This window comes from Siphateles boraxobius, unplaced genomic scaffold, assembly GCF_051911475.1.
Source record: "Siphateles boraxobius isolate OS27281-9 unplaced genomic scaffold, OSU_SipBor_1 46, whole genome shotgun sequence".
Taxonomy (NCBI): domain Eukaryota; kingdom Metazoa; phylum Chordata; class Actinopteri; order Cypriniformes; family Leuciscidae; genus Siphateles; species Siphateles boraxobius.
Genome location: NW_027509097.1, coordinates 16,740,784 through 16,758,271, shown reverse-complemented (window position 1 = coordinate 16,758,271; position 17,488 = coordinate 16,740,784). Strand labels below are relative to the sequence as shown.

The 17,488-nt window shown below is 38.9% G+C and overlaps 3 protein-coding genes across 3 annotated transcripts in view; 1 reads left to right on the top strand and 2 right to left on the bottom strand.

Moving 5' to 3' along the window:
• Positions 1-4,782, bottom strand: part of mrtfba (myocardin related transcription factor Ba) — a 32,337-nt gene extending 27,555 nt beyond the window's left edge. The window contains exon 1 of the mRNA XM_077201127.1: positions 4,602-4,782. The gene's annotated coding sequence lies outside the window, so the exon portion shown is untranslated. The remainder of the gene's footprint in view (positions 1-4,601) is intronic.
• shisa9a (shisa family member 9a) overlaps positions 1-17,488 on the top strand; it is a 736,130-nt gene that overhangs the window by 625,545 nt on the left and 93,097 nt on the right. The window lies entirely within an intron of this gene.
• On the bottom strand, positions 5,034-11,503 carry ercc4 (excision repair cross-complementation group 4). The gene is made up of 11 exons (XM_077201074.1): positions 11,009-11,503; positions 10,286-10,466; positions 9,984-10,179; positions 9,661-9,868; positions 9,336-9,516; positions 9,112-9,234; positions 8,899-9,006; positions 7,733-8,309; positions 7,362-7,454; positions 7,143-7,255; positions 5,034-6,072 (listed from the first exon to the last, which is right to left on the bottom strand). Exons 1-11 carry the CDS (start codon positions 11,183-11,185, stop codon positions 5,342-5,344), a joined length of 2,688 nt encoding a protein of 895 aa, XP_077057189.1. The 5' UTR covers positions 11,186-11,503; the 3' UTR covers positions 5,034-5,341.

Below are 17,488 nucleotides of genomic sequence, written 5' to 3'. Positions count from 1 at the left end.
ATATAATTAAAAAGCTAACAACAATCAGTGTAAAGATAATTTTATTCTTTGCATGAAAACACTTGAATTAGCCTAATAGAACTTTGGGTGTATTACAACTTCAGAATTAGATTCGTATAGACTGAGATGTAAAGAAGCTTTTTGCAGTGGTGAACTGTCAACAGTGATAAGGTAAAGCTAAGAGTGGTCCAGGCCAACCTTCTTAACGTATGACTTACAGAAGGCATACTTAACTAAGAACGTTTCGGGAAACACCTATTAACGAGAAGGTAAAGCTTAAGGTATAACTTAAGAACGACGTAGTGTTAAAAAGGTTTCGGGAAATCCAGCCCTGGACAGTTCTGTCATGAAACACTAGATAGCGCGGGCAGATGATAAGTCCTTAACTCAATCTGCTTGCAATCACATTGTTCTCTATAGGGCACAGCTGATCTGTATCAGATGCTGTATCAGTAGCCAATGAGCTCCCTCCTCAACTATTAAATACTTGAACAACGTGCTTTCAGAAACCCTCCACCTTCCCCAGCTCCACCTGTATAGATCTTCTATGAGTAATCAGCAGTAATCGCAGATCTATTCCACCAAGATCAAACATATCATCAACATTTAGGGCTCTATGAAATCAGTTCCCAAATTCTGTTTACATTTTTTGAACTCCAAATTTTAGTAATCAAAAAGCATGTCTAATTAATTGAAATCATGAAACTTATATAATTTAACAACAATTTATTAAAAGTTGCACAAAGATTACATGTTTATAGCCTTGTTGTGAGAATGAGAATGTTTTCTCAAATTCCTTTTTCTTTTTCAAATTCTTTGTTTTTTTAAAAAGTTTTCTAGATTCCATTTTAATGGATTAAATACATTTTTTAAAATCAAAAAGCAAGTTTAATTAATTGAATTCATAAAACAACAATTCATTTAAAATTAAAATTTCATTTCTAAGAAAAGTTTTTTTCCCCAGAAATTCTGTGTTGTGTATTTTAATTTTTTTGGCAATCAAATGAAGGCAAAAAAAACATTAAATAAAATCATCTTTTAATCATATAAAATTATTTTTAAAAAAATAAAGTTTTGATAATTTATCATTATCAAATTATTATCACATTGTATTGTTAGTATTATTATCACATTGAGACGTAGCTAAATTCTACTGTACAACCGTAATATATTTCTGTCAAGTTAAACCAAACTTAGGCTATATTTTGATGGATTGCCATGAAGACCTTTGAGTTTATGTGTTTATGATATGGTGATAGTTTTTCTCAAATTAAACAGTAAAATGCTCATGAAGTGACTCTCAGAGCGGCTCTGGAGATGAAGTTCATGCATTCATGTCCTCATATAGTGAGACGGTAGATGCTGAAAACACCGCGAGTGTCACGTCTGCTTCAGTGTGTGTGTGGGAAATGAAACCATTCATTCACACAGAGACAAACAGAACATCCAGAATTCATATTCTTAGTTTAAATAGTCTTTTTGTGGCTTAATATTCACAGATACTAGACAATATATCGCCATTTGATTTGAGTGTACTGACCTGCTTTTTATGTATCAAAAATTGTACAAATTCCACGTTACAGTAGATTTTTATGACTGGATTCTGTGTTTCCTTCCGCGTTTGCCGCCTCACGGAAATCATAGGGCTCTAAACATTGTCATATCCATTTTCATGCCAAACATTTAGAGATCTCCTGCTAATGGCACCTCACTGAGAATGACCAGCCTTCACAATGACGCCAGGACATCTCTTTTTCTTCTTTTTTATAACAAGCATTTTAAGAAACTCAAGAGCAAGGCAATAAATTACATTATCAAGCAAGTAAACAGAGATAGTCTACTAAAAATTCACAAAACATCTAAAGCAACCGAAATCAAACATACAATAAATGAATACAAATTCATATAAATAAAAAACAATAAAAAATGGCGCCAGGACATGTCAAGAAGTAGTTACGTGAAGGGATAGCTCAATCAAAAATTTTAATTCTGTCATCATTTACCCTCAAGTCGTTCCATACTTTTGCTCATATTCTGAAAACAAACCTCTCAGAATTTTTGTCCACATAACCAAAATTGCAAGTATCAAGTAGGCTACATAAAGATATTGCTCAACCAAATATACTTGAAAACGGAGAACAAACCTGTTTTTTGCAAGTCAAGCGAGCATGTTTGATCTTCCATCTTTACCCTATTTGATGAGTTCTATGTATGTCGGTTGATCAATGTTTATGACAATAAAAGCATAAAATAAATCTGATCGTGTCTCTTCAGAAGACTTAAAAGACTTATAAAAGACTGATATGGATTACTTTTAAAATGTATTTATGAAGCTAACTTTTTGAAGTTTGGAAATTGCGTGTGCATGTACTTTCAATGGATGCACAAATTTAAGAGAAAATATTAAAAATATCTTAATTTGCACTCCGAAACTGAACAAACACGTATGGGTTTGAAACGACATGAGGGTGAGACTGATATCAAAAAGCTGGCATTGCTAAATCTCAACATTTCATTTCAGGGATTACATTTGAGCTTAAAGGGGATTATATTTTACATGACTACCAGTGTAACAATGTCAGGAACACAAAACTGTTAAAAAACAACAATGAAATACAGTATATCATAGCCTGATGATTTCTGATTTTCAAATGAACCAACATACTGATCAAACATCAATTGGCCACAAAGTGACTTTAATAACTAAACAAGTTCTTGTTTCATATATGTTGCGATAAGCATTGTTCTAGTAAGGAAATTACAAAACTCTTGGTGTTCCTTAAGGAAGGTTAAGGAAGGTGTGCCCTCGAGCACTAGTTCCTCATTCAACCTATTAGCACATTAGCTTCTTCTTCACAGTGTCTCAAGTGGCTTTAATGTCAAGGATCTAAATCTGATTCTGCTAAGAAAGCATACTATGAGCCATGACTAAATACTCTGGAAAATATCAAAGTTTAAACTCCAATTAAAAAGCAAACCCAGATGCTTGATCCTTTTCATGTGTCGTGCTGGAAACATGAGCAATGACTTCCATGTGTTCATCAAAGGAAAGTAACAAGGTGGGCTGGAACAGGATAAATGTTTAGTTTACTCCAGCCCAGCGCTTTTGTGCTCAACTTCCTCAAAGAGGGTTAATGGCAAACTTTAAGATTACATATTTACAAATGGTCCATTAATACTACCTGTAGGAAATCAATAAAACGTTTATAAATAGTTTTGTCAATCAATCCTGGCTGTTTGTAGATATGTATAAATCTACAATTTACATTGTTGACACAGCACACATCCCAAAGTCAAGTGAGGTCAAAAGACATGGTGTAAACCTTTACTAATGGGTCCATTGCGGTACTACTAGGGGTCTGCCAATTAGCATATCACAAACTATTGAAAAAATTTTTTTTTAATACAAATGAAACAAAAATAAATTAAGTTACCCAAGCAGCCAAAGTAAAAGCTAAACTGCAGCTAAATAAGTGCTGTTTTAGTATTATTTATATAATATATAATAATAATAAACTTTATTTTATATAGCTAGCGACTTTAAAAAGCAGCTTCTCAAGGCCCTATACACAATAAAAATACAAAGAGAAAAACATTATATATATAAAATACACAGATAGAAATACAAAGCTCACAAAAAAACACACACTGGAATACAAAATAATTAAAACCATTGGGGAAAAGCTAACCTAAAAAAGTGAGTTTTTAGGTTAGATTTAAAAATGCTTAGAATTTGTGCATCTTTAATATATATTAATTCATATATATATTTTATATTTTCAATTTAGTTTAATTTTTAGTAATTGGTAAAAAATTAAATAAAGAAATGCTAGACACCACATAAGGATTAACAAAATTTGCATATCATCGAAACATTTTTAGCTGGTGAAATAATGTTTTGTTTGCCGACAATTCATTTAAAATCAAAAACACTTCACAAGAGCATAAATCTCGCATACAATCAGTACCACAGAAATTTGATTTAAGACATTCATCACTTGCGATGACATGAAGTGGAGAATGTTAGGAGTCTAGTGTCCACACAGCGCTTCCCGTATAAAGTTACACCTGCTGTCTATGACTCGCGAGTTGTCTGAAGACTGCAGATCTATTAGGTTGTTTACGCTCATTCAAGAGTTTCAGTTTCACTGAGAGAGTCAAAAACATGTCATGATGCAAAAACTTGCAATGTGTTTAACCTTTCTGACATGCAGAAGATGATCAGATCATCAACAGACCCTTCCTCCTGGGCCTGCAGTATCTGACACTGAAGTGTTCAACACCTCACTGTCTTACCTTAAACATCAAGTATTGATCCACACACATCACTGCTTAATGTTTACAGACAATATTATACTGTAAGTTAGCATGCTAAGTTACTAGCCTACTGCAAGTGTCCAATATTTCGCGATATACAAGTAATTTAAAGCTCAGCCAAGAATATTAAAACTATATCGCGTTAATTTTTTTGTTTTAGCGTGTATATCACGAAATTACATTCATGTGTCAATGGCTCAATTCTCGCATCATCAAACAGGCTTTCATGAAAACTCCAGCGCTACACATTAAATCATTTACTGCCAAAAGGTGTCGCTTCTTACCCTGTTCCCTATAGCTGCGTCTAGCTTGCTTGTCGTAGCCCCTTGATTTAATGCTCCATAACTGTCCCTGATGTAGTCATCCATGTATCCAAGGATTGATTCTGTTTTTCTTTGGGAATGAAGTTTTTTTTTTTTTGAGGAAGTAAGATGGCCGCTGCTGGTATGTTAGTCTGAACTCAGTGACGCAAAACAGACATGTGAGAGCCAGTCACCATCAGAGGGCGCTATTGTTACATGAATTTATTATAATTTACATAATATTTGTTAAAGTTAAAGTTAAGTTAACCCCCCAAATTATTAAACTTATCTTGTATAGAAATAGTGAGTCGATAGGAAAGTAGTCAAAGAAGTCATGTAGTTTTGGAACATCAAAGGCGAGTAAATGGCAGAATTGGACTATACCTAAGTTACATGTTGACTACTACACAGAAATAATTGCAGAAATACTTTATTTTAAAATTTTAACATTTTCTAAGTGTGGAAATATGTAGAAATTTCCCTCCAGCCAATGACAAAATAAATAAAATAACTAATGTCTAGTTATGTACAGTACACACCTAAAACTACATACTACATTACAAAATTACAATTGAAAATTTAAATATTCAGGAATACAATAATTCATTCACTGCTTCTTATTCAACAGTTTCATAATAAATATGAATATAAAACCCCTTTGACAAGGCACAATTACCAAACTTGAGAATACAGAGAAAAATACTTTTCTTTTTTTACGATATCTACTTGCTCTTCTGAACAGGCACCACATTCATGGAATTGTGTAGAAATTCATAAAGCTGCCTGGCATTGCTGCTACTACCCAAAATCTCACTGAGCCTTTCCTGGCTAAATGTTATAAGATCAGCCAGGCAGGAAGCGTGCTTTATAAGGCTCTTGAAATTTTTTACATTGACTCCAGGCATACGAAGTAAGAAGTCGTAAGGTCCGGGATTATACAGGTCTGCTGACTCCGTCACGGTCTCAGACTCTGCCGTAATGGCCTGAGCTGCAGCGGCGTCAGGCTCTGGGCGGCCGTTTTTGAGCTCCTGAAACAGCTCTGCTGTCACATAGGGAGATGGGCACCAGAGCAGCCTCAAGCGAGGGAAATGGAGGGTGAGGAGGGTCAGTTTGGAGGTGACGTCGCTGGCAGAGATCTCCTGACGAAAGTCACTGCGGGCCACAAGGGAGAAAGACTTTGCGGGGTCAAACTCGATAAGCAGCACAGGGCGACGATAGAATCGAGACATTGAGAGGCATTGTGTGTAGAGACGCCCACTCTGAAGGGAACCAATGAGGTCACTGACACTTTTGCGCTCTACGCAGATCTCAGAAGTCAATATGTAATCGCCGACCTCTAAGGTGACCGGTTCAATGTCGAGACCACGTCGATGCAGAAGGGAAGGGAGCTCACTGCGGAACTCTCTCATGTCAACTATGATTCGATGAGGCTCTTTAACCTCTTCACGACCCCCTAAAGAAAAAAAAATGTTTGCAAAAGGTTCAACTTCAAGCATGCACAACTGTTATTCTTGCAGGAACCAATAATCTGATAATAACATTAATGTTATGGCCCATAACCGATAAATGGGTGAGATAACAGTTCTCTTCTAGACTATTTTGTCTAAATTAAAGGGGTCATGAACGGCATTTCTTAAAAATGATTTTATAATGTTTCCTGAGGTGCACTTATAATGTTAGTATGATTTGTTCATCAAAAATGGTCATAATTTAGAAATAAAAGGCAATTTTTAACCCTGATTTTTTTAACCCTCTGATTTGAACGCTCTGTTGAAAGGGGCGTGTCTACTGCGAGACGTCAATGTAAACGCCAACTGATGTGATTGACTAAGATCTTTGCATATGAAATAAGTATTACATGTGGAACTCTCTCGAAAAATTTTAGCACGTTTTTACTATTACAGCTGTCAGGATTAACTAATATTGAAAAGTGTTGATTATAGCATTATATTTAGATCTACTCCCTTCCCATGAAAGGTTGCGGCGATGAGCATTGTAGCCTATGACAGGCATGTCTGTTGAGTCACATGAATGCAGTGATCTCATCATTGCAACTTGAATTTTGCCCCATCACGAATGCTTTCGTCATAATTAACAGTGCAAACTTAATGTAAATAAGATTCATTGTGCAGTGTAGACAGTGGCATTGATTATTACCGGAGTTTAGGCCAGAATTCAGTCACTGATAAACTCGTGCTGTGTGATCGACAGCTCCAGCGATTATAACGTTTTTTTAGTGCACTATTACCTTATAATGTGACAAAATCTGAAATGAGTTGTTTTTGGAGCTGGGTTTTAATAAAAGCGCTTTTTGAACTAACAAGGAAGTTTTGGGTTCTGAAACTTACAGGATGTTTTTATAGTAAAATGACTCAAGATTCAGGAAAATGTTCATTTTCCAATTCATGACCCCTTTCAATTCTAAATAAATAAAAAGATTCTACAAATGAACTTGGGCATCACAACATTATGTTTAGTATAATGTATTGTGTGAATATTTCAGGTTGAATGGTGGAGGTTTACCTGCTTTGCGTGTGTTGGTGGCGGCACTGGCGGGTTCCTGACTCCGCACAAGATCTAGATTGGTGTCCTCTCTACCTTCCCTCTCTTCTGGCACAACCATACTGGCTTTTTCCCTATTTGAAAGAGAAAAAAGAGCAGCTTTTAAAATGAGTGGTGTCACAAATAATACGAATGGCTTAAACTCTCAATTTCTCAGAAAACAGGATATATTCAGCTAACCTTATGAGGTGCTCAAATGCTTGTTTTTCTTTGCTCAAGACTGTAAGATACCTCTGTTCTTCTGTCGAGCCTCCATATATAAGAAAATACACACTAAGAGGAAAAAAAGAATTGTAGTTAAATATTTATTTATGTTTATATAAATAGTAAATATTTTTATATTATTGATTTATATAAATAAATCAGTTAAATTATTAATACTTATACATTTTATATAAGTTCAAAAGTTTGGGGAAAGTATCTTTTTTTTAAAGAAATTAATACTTTTATTATTTTATTTTCCTCAAGGATGCATTAAATTGATCAAAAGTGACAGTAAAGACATTTATAATGTTGCAGAATATTCATTTGCTCCATGCCAATATACACACCGGAGAGGTTTTCCTGGCCTGCAAGCTTTATAAATCTCCAGTTGCCGCACAAAACTGAGTTCAGCATCATACAAAACAACAAACATGGGGTCAACCTCATGCAAAACCCGCGTCAAACTGTAGGGGTCGCTGCAACCCTTCAGTGGGTGAATGACAGTCAGAGGCTCTTTAAGAATTCCATAGTAGTCATCCGAAGAGAGATCGAGAAGAATCTCTTCTTCTTCCTCTTCCTCCTCTACCGCTTCCGCCAGTCCTCCTTCATCTTCACTGTTCCCGATCAGGTCCTTTTCAGCTCTAGCTTCCTGCCCCTCCATCTGAGAGACTCTCGACGGTCTCTCGATCTTTGTTGGTCTCTTTGAGTTGGCTCTGGGTTTTTTCAGCCGCCCATTTTTCCCCTTGCTCTTAGCACAGTCCTTCTTGGGCCAGCCTTTGTCAAGCTTCAATAGATCAGGATGAGGATCTTCTTTCCCAATGGTGCGTGAGTAAAGGCGATTCAGTAGGTGTTCTGGACCTTTTTGGATATATTCCTTCAGCTGAGCACATGTTCGGTCATCACTGGCACATATCAACACACGGCCTGATGTACAGAGAACAAATTTGACTTAGGCCTTGTTTACACCTGGTATTAAGATGCAATACATTCCTAATTACACCTGAGGTCTCTTTTGTCCACTTTCAACCACTTCTGTCCTGATTTCTTTGAGGGGAGGGTCTATGGGTGGGTAAATGTATGTAGAAAAACATATGGACAGCAGCAGCTTTCGTTTCTGCTCTGAAAGCAGCAAGGCCACTACGAACTCTGTGAGTGCGTGTTAGAAATCAGGAATGGTGAGAGAACATTTTGCTTGGTACGTTTTTCATCTTCAAACTAAACTTGGGTCTTCAGCCGACAAAGTTTAAATCCCGTCTGGCTCGTGCGCTTCCCATAATATTTACGCGTTAGGTCAGAAGAGGGAGAGCAGGCGGTCTTTTGTTGCTGTTCGAACGCATTCGACCGCATGAGCGTCGAAATCCTCTGGGAGTGGTTGAAAGTGGACAAGCTCAAAACACTTAAGACCCCGTTTACACTGGAACCAAAATGCATCTTAATAGCAGGTGTAAACAAGGCCTTGATGCTTTGCATACGAATGCTAGTCATGAAACGCTTTACTGTTAAATGATTTTACCTGGTTCACGCTCAGAGCTGCTGTTTTCTTTCTCAATCTCCTGTAGCACCTCTGTTAGCGCTTCCCACTTTGGATTTCTCTCAAGGACAAGCTCTCTTTTTGGAGGGGCTAGTTTTAGCCACGAATAGAAAAAAAGATACAAGCATTTGTGTTTAAAAATGGAAATATGTAAACACCTTTTAAAAGAAACATTATACATCAAACATGTTGTACCTAGGGCACTTGGTTTCTGGTCAGTCTCTCCAACCTTTAGTTTCTTCTTAGACTCCTGAATGCGATACACACGGCTGCGAGCATTTACAAACATTGATGTGCTTGAGTCAAGGAATAACCAACCTGATTCAGAATAGAACAAAAAGATTCAGGTGACTTTTACGGACTATGCTTTGCTCCATGTCCGAAGAGTTCAAATAGAGCAACAAATCAGCTGACTGTACCTGAATTACTACCAAAGCTTTTCTGGCTGGTTCTCAAAGACTCCAGAAGATTGAGGAAGGTGACACAGTCATACTGAGTGAGGTAAAGAAGAAGAGTTCTTAAAATCTTCATGTCCTGAACGAGAGACTTGGTCCTGGACCCAAGCTGATGCCACAGTGGGTCAAGGTAATGACGAATTGTCTACATATGGAAAAACATGATTATTTTAATTTAGAATATTTAGGTAAAATCATTATTAATATCCAAAGTCATAATTTAAGATGTAAGATCTAAAAGATATAGAGTCAAAAATGTAAATAAATTGTGAATATGAGGATTTCTCACTTTCTCAAAGGAAGTGCCCAGGCTGTTCTCCAGAGAGAGGTCTTCTGCTTCCAAAGTGGGATTGTAGCGCTTCAGCTCTTTCAAGCAGGCATTCATGATGTCCAAAATAGAGCTCTGAATGGCTCTCATCGCTGGAGTCAAAGACACATGCAGCTCCACCACATCCGGCTTGTGTTTGTCTAGCGTTGTGTTTACTGATGCTTGGAATCTAGCAAATAAAATCATGTTGCAAATACAAAAGATTTAGAAAACAATCACTTCCAAAAATCATAAATACTCAAGAGTACTATCTATGAAAAGACAAAGAAATAAAGGCATCATACCTTGGCCAAAGAAAAAGCTTCTTCACAAACAGGTTTCTCATGACTCGCTCGACTTTACAGAAGCCAGAAGAGAAGGATGTGGCCTTGTCCGTAAAGGCCTTGATGAACCCAGTCTTGTTTTTCTGCCGATAAAGTCTTAGAATGAAAGCCTCCTGACAAGACTCAATGATCTTATGGGCGCGATACACCAAGATCCCTGTGCAAAATACACAATAATAATATCATTCAGTCCAGAAACACAACTTCTTTATAGTTCAATTCTAATGAAAACAGCTTCATCTTCCCAACAACCTTCCTCTGACCTGTTATGAGGTGAGAAGGAATTCTGTCCGTAAGGAAGTCCACAACCAGGATGCGGCTGGTCACAAAGAGAACTCCTCCTTTAGTGTATACATTATATCTGTCAGCGCTCTGCACATCACTGGTCACAGTCTGGGGAAGATGGCTCACTCCTTCAGCACGAAGCTGCTCTGTAAAATACTCCTTCAACAGGCATAGTACACATTCATCATTATTATTGAATCACTTTAACCCTATAAAGCCTACTGTATAATATTTACGGGCCGAGCACCGATACTGTGAACATATTAAAACTTTTTTATATTTAAAAAAAAATGTTTTGTCTAAAAGTTCTACAAACTGTAATTTCAAATGTCAGAGTTAAGTAATGGGTAAAGTACAACAATGCAGTGCATATAATGAAAATTATTAGTGTTTACTGTAGACGCTGTAAATTTCCAAACCTTTCATTCAAAACAAGCATTTTCTGTATGAAGAGATACTTAATTTGCTTAAAGTACTGTTATGTATATGTAATATTATCCATTCAATGTAACCCTATAAAGCCTACTGTATCATATTTAGGCCTGAGCATATATATATAATACAATAATTATCTAAATGTAAAATACGTGTACATATCACACTGCTGTCATTTCTTGATTTGCCATGTCAATAAACTCTATCGTCTCTTTCTGCAGATCAATATCAGTAACGTTATAACAGGATAAATCGGCCTGTCGCACCTGTTCAGGAGTGGTTGTGTTTAATAAGAGCACCAGACTGCCCTCCTCTGAATACACCCTCATGAAGTGTAAGAGGATGCGGTCGATCCCGAGACCCTCAGCTGTGACCAGCAGCCCGTCTGTGCTGAACACACTCACAAACATCTCCGTCTCATACTCCAGCAGCGGACTCGACATCTTTTTAAGACAATGATCTAGTTCAAGTACGGAAATAACGTTAGCACTACTGATTCCGTGTCTGGTATGCTGGATGACATAACATACATAACGTTACTCCTTGCAGTTCATCTACTGCATTTTAACAGGACGAACCGAGGAATAAACCTACTATTTACTGCTTATATTTTGCCGATAGTGCGCACAAAAAGAACTGAGCAAAACGTATTTTGGTTACATTATTTAATAATACTACACATTTCACAAGTTTGACTCGTCCTCGATACGGTTTTAAAATAAAGCGTATTGTGTCACGTGATTTCGCGATGTTTATAATGTGATTTTATAGTAGCGCCACCTCCTGCACTGGAGGTAAAAACACAAAAACCCTAGGAGGATTTTTTCAGTGCCCAGTTGTTCAAAAAGTTTAATCTGGATCATGTTTTTCTATCCAGCAGGACCAGGGGCCCGTTTCAAGAAGGAGGTTCAACCAACTCTGAGTTAAAACTTGAACTCTGAGTTGACTTACCCTGAGATGGGAAACTCGAGTTTTCGGTTTCAGAACAGCTGAAATGAGTAAGTTCAATCAACTCTAAGTTGACTGACTCTGAGTTAAGCGCGTGCACCACAACTATAAAAAGCCATTATCAATGGAGCGCAGATATTATGAGTCACCATGGTAACAACGCCAGACAAAAAGAGCTGCATATTTCTCACCAGCAGTATGCAAACTTTTTTTTAAGCAACAGGGCAGCAGCGGCGATCGAGAGAGTTAGTTTGGGAGAAAATAGTTGCTGTCAATGAGTCAATGCGTAAGTTTACATTTTAATTACTGTTATACAGTGTTGGGTGTAACTAGTAATCTAAATACTGTAATTTAATTAAAGGGATTAGCTACTCTTAATTCTTCTGTAATATAAAGTAAAATATGATGTCATTGCATTAAATACTGCATAGACTATAGAACAATTCTGTATAAAACAATAGTGGATTTAACATATTTTTTAAAGGTATATTTTTAATGTAGCCTTCTCTCTCTACACACTTTGGTCAATTCAAGAATAATTCATGAAATTGTATATTGTTAATTCGAAAGTATTTCAATTGCAGTTTATTGTCTCTTTTTGTATTGTTCAAGTGGTTGAGGTTGATATGTGATTTATAAAGTAATTAGTAATAAGTAGACCAATACTTTCTAGAGATAGTAATTATTACATTAATCTACTTACACTGTTGAAGATGTCATTTGTAGTTGGTAATTAATAACTATTTTAGAGTAACTTACCCAACTGTTATAATATCAGAGGTGAAACTGGAAGAACAGTATGTTATTCAACCTAATTTTAATTTTCATGTAGGTGCAATCCTGCAGGCATTAAAACAACATGGCAGCAGCTGAAAATTAAATATAAAAACAATAATTCAATCAGGTAAGGCTTGAGGATATCATGGATGTAGGCTACCTGACTTAACAAACATTTGACATATTAAATAACTAAATAGCATCCAGTGTCTAGCAGTGCAGCAGGATTTTTGACATAGGTCTAAATCCTGTTTTATGCTTCTGCGTCGAATCGACGGCGTACCCCCGCAGACCCCTCTGCGTCGCCGCGAACCCCTCCGCCATAGCACGACGTGCACCTCCAAAAAATTGTGCCCGTTTCTCAATATGCGTTCTTGTCTGTACTTGTGTTCTTGTGGACTTGTGAAACGTCATCAGTCGCTGCCCAAGTACTGTCTCAATACACAAGTTTGCATTTTGGTAAGAACGGTTAAAAATCCCAGAAGTGTTATTGACACGCCCATTTTACCGAGGATGCATCGGTTGGTAACTTGTGTGAACTTGACGGAAGAAATATCTCATCATTCATTTCGGCATTCAAGTAAGGAGCGGGGAGCAGAAAGGCAGAACAACAGTAAGTCGTTTTTTTACAATTTCGTATGCTATTTCATCACTAAATTCACTTCTGAGAACATTTGATGCGAGAAATCTACTGTGTAGATTTCAAATATTGGCATTTTTACGAAAATTTACGGCGAATCGAAAATATGCTCAAACATTTTCGGTTGTGAAGAATCTCCATAAGCACACGCGGGTGTAGCTAGCGAGCCAACCGGCCAGTCATGCTAAAAACCTGGCTGTTATCATCAATAATTCTTGTTATGTTTGGGTACTGAAGACGGCGCTGTGCGGGGGTATTGCGCAATACCAGCAAGAACACATCGCCTCAAACTGTCAGCAGCGTTCTGTGTGCTCGTCACCTTGTAAGTTCATTCTTCCAAGAACAACTAGCAAGAGCGTTCTCCCCAAGAACAAAAGTCCGTTCTTTGCATTCTTGGTTTTGAGAAACGGCATGTAACTACGCGTCGGGGCGACGCAGACCACAAGGGCTGTGATTGGTCAGATGCACCGCGATGCAGCTCAACCTGACGCAGAACTATAAAACGGCCACGACGCCGTAGGAGTGACGGCGTAGCTACGCCGTGGAGTTGACGCAGAAGCATAATGAGGTCTTAATTGACCCTTCGCTAAGCCCCGCACTCCTTAGTTACTGTTGCTACGCCTGTCAAGCTTTCGCGTCTAGCACATCTATTACAGTGTGTATGCACCGGTGTCAGACATTCCCATTGAGATAATTAGTAATTTTTGGCGAACATGTGAAATATCTGAGAGAGCAAGACAAAAGGGACTGCAGAGTGCATTCAAGGGATATATCCACAACATAATATGCAACCGATTAGAGAATATTTAATAAAAATTGAAGCTAAAGCCTATAGTCGCGCGCCTCATACGCTGACCATTCAAATGGGAAACACACAAATCGAGGAACAGCTATGTTCGTGCACAGCAGGGTAAGTGAAATGTGAAACTAATCTAATAATTATAAATCAAACAGTTAACCATAAATCTTGTGGAATAACAATAACACCTGGAGAGCTGCGATCGGATTGGGTTAAAGTTACTCAGTCAAGGGTAGGCCGTCGATTAACAAATTGTTGAAATATATTTTAAAGTATGTCAGTGAGCCTCCCTCTTGTCTTTAAATGTCTTATTTTACGTTAAAACATATGCATTATGAACAAAGAACTGTAATTATTTCCAACTTCCAAGCAATAGGTGTTTTTGTTAATCCTGTCGACATTTAGTTGTGAATGGGGTCTCCCACACTGCTTGATCCACGCACATCCTTTCTCACCTTGGCTTTTAGATTTTCGGCAAGGAAAAAATGTCCACTCCCCGTCCAAACTTTTAGGATACCGGGTATCAGATTAGCACAATCCATACGCCCAACGCTTGGGCATGTTTCCCTCGCTCGAAAGCTTGCCAGACCTCCCGCGCCTAGTTACGGTTGCTAAGACACGATTGGCCAGTGGCGGTTTTTGGGCGTGGCTTAACGAAGGGTCAATTAACACAATTAAATGTTCATTCTCATTTGACTTCTACTCAGCCAACAGAAAGAAGGAAGAGGCTCGCAAAGATGGAGATGGAGATGAACATACAGAGGAGATGGAGATACAGAGGAGGTGGAGATACAGAGGAGGTGGAGATACAGAGGAGATAGAAATGCAGAGGAGGAGGAGATGCAGAAGAGATGGAGATGCAGAAGAGATGGAGATGGAGATGCAGAAGAGATGGAGATGGAGATCCAGAAGAGATGGAGATGGAGATGCAGAGGAGATGGAGATGCAGAGGAGATGGAGATACAGAGGAGATAGAAATGCAGAGGAGGAGGAGATGCAGAAGAGATGGAGATGGAGATGCAGAAGAGATGGAGATGGAGATGCAGAAGAGATGGAGATGGAGATGCAGAAGAGATGGAGATGGAGATCCAGAAGAGATGGAGATAGAGATGCAGAGGAGATGGAGATGCAGAGGAGATGGAGATGCAGAGGAGGTGGAGATGCAGAGGTGGTGGAGATGCAGAGGTGGTGGAGATGCAGAGGAGGTGGAGATGCAGAGGTGGTGGAGATGCAGAGGTGGTGGAGATGCAGAGGAGGTGGAGATGCAGAGGAGGTGGAGATGCAGAGGAGGTGGAGATACAGAGGAGGTGGAGATACAGAGGAGGTGGAGATACAGAGAAGATGGAGATGCAGAGGAGGAGGAGGAGATAGAGAGGAGATGGAGATGCAAAAGAGATGGAGATGCAGAGGAGATGGAGATGAACATGCAGAGGAGATGGAGATACAGAGGAGGTGGAGATACAGAGGAGGTGGAGATACAGAGGAGGTGGAGATGCAGAGGAAGAGGAGATGCAGAGGAGATGGAGATGCAGAAGAGATGGAGATGGAGATGCAGAGGAGATGGAGATATAGAGGAGGTGGATATGGAGAGGAGGTGGAGATGCAGAGGAGGTGGAGATGCAGAGGAGATTGAGATGCAGAGGAGATTGAGATGCAGAGGAGATTGAGATGCAGAAGAGATGGAGATGCAGAGGAGATGGAGATACAGAGGAGGAGATGGTGATGCAGAGGAGATGGAGATGGAGATGCAGAGGAGATGAAGATGCAGAGGAGATGGAGATGGAGATGCAGAGGAGACGAAGATGCAGAGGAGGTGGAGATGCAGAGGAGATGCAGAAGAGATGGAGATGCAGAGGAGATGGAGATGCAGAAGAGATGGAGATGCAGAGGAGATGGAGATGCAGAGGAGATGAAGATGCAGAGGAGATGGAGATGCAGAGGAGTTGGAGATGCAGATGGAGATGGAGATGCAGAGGAGGTGGAGATGCAGAGGAGGTGGAGATGCAGAGGAGGTGGAGATGCAGAGGAGATGGAGATGCAGATGGAGATGGAGATGCAGAGGAGGTGGAGATGGAGATGCAGAGGAGATGGAGATGCAGACGGAGATGGAGATGCAGTGGAGATGGAGATGAGATGGAGATGCAGAGAAGATGCAGAGGAGGAGGAGATGGAGATGCAGAGGAGAAGGCGATGGAAATGCAGAGGAGATGGAGATGCAGAGGAGGAGGAGATGCAGATGCAGAGGAGATGGAGATGGAGATGCAGAGGAGGAGGAGATGGAGATGCAGAGGAGATGGAGATGCATTTTACAAAGGAAATTTTTGTAAAAAATTTTTTTGACAGTTATAGCACAACGTCTTGCCTGATCTCCACTACTTTTATTAGGTTTCCTCAAAGTGTGCCCATACATGTGTCAAATTTGTTGTAAATATCTAATTTTGCTTTGAAGTTTAGACATTTATATTTATGAGAGCATAAACATTATCCATGGGTGACATTAATTGGATTTTTTTTGTCAGTTCCTATCATAATTTTGACATTTGGGCGTTTAGCTATTGACCTATGTTTTCAAATTTCCTGTAGCGTTTTTTGTCTCGATCGGACTTAGGCCAACTGTTTCGAAGATAATCGCAAATTTTTTAAGGGCTAAATGACACTGTTACACAAACCATATGACGAAACCTGGCATGTATCGTTGGACTCGGCAAGGATTCAGGAGTCTAAGGACGTCACTCCCGTGAAAAACGGTGGCTTGAGACTTCTCAGGCTCCTTCAGGGCATTGTGCCGATGACGCATATCGAGTTTTTTGAGATATGCCAATGTTCTCATAGACTATCATGGCACCCTGGACAAAGACACTGAATGCCAATTTTCATCGGACTAACGGTTGAGTGCGGTTATAGCCATTTTCATGATTTTTTACCATGTTATACCGCCACCAAGTGGCCAATCATCGTGATTTTTTTCATGTGACATCAGATTGATATCATGAACATGTGTCGCAAGTTTAGCGATTTTAGCGTTTTAGTAAAAGTGGCCCTGGACACATCGAACATTTTGGTTCCCCCGTGAATTGAAATTTCAATTTTTTTTGATGATTATTGATAGTCACTGTCATCTTGTCCGCCTTGAGCCAAGGATTCCAACGATGTAAGACACTTGAGCCTACGCCAAACGGTTTAGGAGTTATGAGCCATTTCGTACTTTTGACCGCTGTAGCACCCCCGTCAGGCCGATCGGTGCGGGCCTTGGCGACGTTGTAGGCGGTGTGAGTACTACCAGCCCTCGAAGTTTTAAGTCTCTACGACGTATGGTTCGGTCTGCCCGATCCGATTTAGGTGGAGAATGTTGCATCATGGGAAAATTAACAATAACAATAGGGTTTCAGCACTACGTGCTTGAACCCCTAATTATGGGGTAAAAGTAATAGATAAAATCATAATCTGACATAAAAGTTTACATAAGACATAAGTCATAACTATGACATTTTATTATAACTATTACTTTTTATGTCATATGATTTTTTTTCTTATTTATTATGTTTATTTTAAACATTTACCCACCAACTCTCCTGATTATAT